The sequence below is a fragment of the Solanum pennellii genome, chromosome 3 (genome assembly GCF_001406875.1).
Source record: "Solanum pennellii chromosome 3, SPENNV200".
Lineage (NCBI taxonomy): Eukaryota > Viridiplantae > Streptophyta > Magnoliopsida > Solanales > Solanaceae > Solanum > Solanum pennellii.
In genome coordinates this window covers 65,413,814-65,416,853 of record NC_028639.1, presented here as the reverse complement: position 1 = coordinate 65,416,853, position 3,040 = coordinate 65,413,814, and the positions used below count along the sequence as shown (strand labels likewise).

Genomic DNA, 3,040 nt, shown 5'->3' with positions numbered 1-3,040 from the left:
GGGGGGGGGGGGTTGGTAGTAAATTAACAGTTGCTTTTGCAAAAAAGGGCAGCTCAATGCACAAAGCATCCCACGTTCACGCAGGTCCGCGGAAGGGACACATCACAACGGATCAAGTCATAAAATAAACAGATCAAATTGAAATTGGATTGTTTATCGAGTTGGAGCTTAAAAATAAGGATAAATTGTATATTTTATGTTATATTTTAGGTGTAAAGAAAGTTATGCTGAGGAGGCTAAATCACTAGTTGATATGACATGATTCCTGTGAAGCAATAGCCTAAGCTTGGTTGGGATTTTGTGAAGTCTTATTCCCTCTTATGGTGCAACATTTTATATATATATATATATATATATATATATTGGCAGGTGGACTCAATATGGGCTAATAGGTTTCTCTCTCGATTGTATAGACGTCAAAATTTTTGGATAATATACAATAAAGGGTAAAACAAACCATTTGAAAACTAATTCTAAACATACTCCATTCAGGAAAAGGGCTATTTTTTCAAGATAACCTACCAAAGAAACCAGCGTCACACTGTAACAGGAGAATACAAAACAAATTCCTCCAAATGCACTGTGGTTAGAATTGAAACAACCAGTTAAAAAAGGAAGCTTCAGTTATAAAAGTGAAGAAATACAAGCAAATATACAGCAGGACGTCATTAAAGGCCACAAAATAAGAACTGCCATAAGTATTTATCCAGAAAAAAATCTGTACGGATGATACATATGAACGTTAAGTACTGCTGAATAAAAGACCATCATATGGATTAATTCTTAGTTCTTACAAAAAAAATCCTAAACACAACCCACGTTTAAGACCATCATATGAATAAGACAATAAAAACAAATTTTACTTGGTACCTCAACTTCAAGAACATTTGATGAAGAATGGGAATACAAGAAAGGCTGACATAGACGCCTAAACCTTGTCTCTCCCTCACAATGGACAAAAACTTCCAAAGCAAATGAGGGTGGTGAAGTGGCCCTGGACAAAATGAAAGGTAGTGTCAAATTATACGTCAAGAGAAATTCTCATTTTAAAGTTAGAACTGTATAAACTTTCACGAAAATGTCTAAAGAGGTATTTCTAAGTCATAACAATCATGAAGACGTATAAAGTTCATCTCTTCATAATTCCAACAAGCTCGAGGAAAGCAAGATGATGACAATTTCAGAAAAGAGTAAACCCTCTTCAACCAATAATGGGTAAATTTGTCCTAACAATGTAAAAGCAGATTTAATAGGAGAGGATGTGATATCTTTCAGGATCCGCTTGACTTAAAAGTCTAAAATCATAGCTGCATGTTGGTGAAGAACTAACAGCAAGATCCCATAAAAATCTGGTTGAGACTTGAGAGATGCACTTCTGGTTAGAACACTAGAGATATTCTACTTTTGAATAGCATAAGCTAGAATTCCAAAAGATCTACTTTACTGACTTGCAAAGTTACTGCGGCTGTGAGGCATTTTTTATTAGTTCTGCTTGGCACCAAAAAAACACTTTTCACTGTATATACCTCCTTACTGACCACAGTCACTTGAAAAAGAAAATAAGCTTATCAGTATTTGACATAGGCTTTTGACTTTCGGCTTAACCCAGATGAACATGTAAAGGTTTTCCTTAATTTCCGAATTACGAACTAAGAAATTAGATGAATATGTTTTCCCTGCATTCACCAGATGCATCACAAAGAGTGTAGAATTTGTTCAAAGCTGAGTAGAACCAAGCCCTAAAACTTCAGACTTACAAGCAAATATTTATATCTAACAAGTCTTTGACAAATTACGCTCCTAACATTTTCTAAGGAATGACACATCCTTTTTGTTTTGCTTCCTTACTTATCATGTCAACACTGATAACCTGATTGTCTGATGGTCTCAGAACCACCACCCCTTCCACTGTAAGCATAATACATGGTGTATCAAGACTCTGTGTGTGTGTGTGAACCAACAGTAATGCAATAAAACATCAAAAGTAACCAACCTAGAAATCTTTGAATTCACAGTCCCAAGGACAGATTGAATACACCTTTGTGCAATATTACTTTATGGTGCATACTACATTTAGTGGAAGTTTAATTCAAGAAAATAATGACAACCACCAACACTTGTGCTGTTACACATAACCGAAAAAAGGAAGTATGAATAGGAACCATACCCCACAATCTTCAGCGAAGAACACGCTGAAGGGGCATTCTGTTCAACAATCTCACAAGAAGAGACAACAACCGGCTCTGCAAATAACACCTGGCAACACACAGATACAGCAATGACATCAAAAAAAAAAAAAAAACCATCCCCTATAAGAATTTAGACAGTTTAAATAATTAAAAAACAATAATTCTCCACATATCATGACCATTAGTTCCCTTCCCTTGCCAAAATTTAAACAATTTGCTTATAAAAACCAAAGACTTTTCAAGAACAAACTAACAAAGTAGTTGGTATTGTCTATATAACTGCATTAGATGTTCAGTTACCTCGTCTACATACTCATCGAGTTGGGGGTGGTTGAAAGTGTGGGAATAGATAACATGGGGTTCCGGTCGACCCATTCCGTACCTTCCCGTGTTCCGGCCGGAAAAACTTGACCCGAACCGTTAAATCTGAATCTTGTTTTGGTGCTAGGGTTTTACCACATTGAGGAAGACGAGGCAAGGAGAAGAGTCTAATTAAACCCAGAAAATTGACTCTATTATCCTAGTATTAACAGATTATTCTATTATATATTGAGGGTAATTTCGTCTTTGAACTGTTTGGGCTCTTTAAATGAGACCGCTTTCACGGTTTGAATAAAAATAATTCAAAGCCAAAAATCAAATCAAATCTACAATGATTTTTATTTGATTTTTAGATTATATTTTAAAAAAAATAATAATATTTGATTTTATTTTAATTTTGTTTAAAGAGATCAAAGAAATAATCAAACTAAATTAACATATATAGATATTTTTTTATAGTTACATAACATAATATAAATATTATTTTTATATGAAAAATTGTGGCACACTAAATAACACAATGGTTGGAT

At 34.3% G+C, this 3,040-nt stretch overlaps 1 protein-coding gene across 1 annotated transcript in view; it reads right to left on the bottom strand.

Annotated features, from left to right (window-relative positions):
* Nucleotides 1-2,692, bottom strand: part of LOC107014318 (protein virilizer homolog) — a 23,192-nt gene extending 20,500 nt beyond the window's left edge. The window contains exons 1-3 of the mRNA XM_015214174.2: nt 2,490-2,692; nt 2,168-2,256; nt 871-994 (exon numbers count right to left, since the gene is read on the bottom strand). Coding sequence (XP_015069660.1) covers nt 871-994; nt 2,168-2,256; nt 2,490-2,564 — 288 coding nt within the window. The 5' untranslated portion in view covers nt 2,565-2,692. The remainder of the gene's footprint in view (nt 1-870; nt 995-2,167; nt 2,257-2,489) is intronic.
* Between the last annotated feature and the right edge of the window lie 348 nt (nt 2,693-3,040).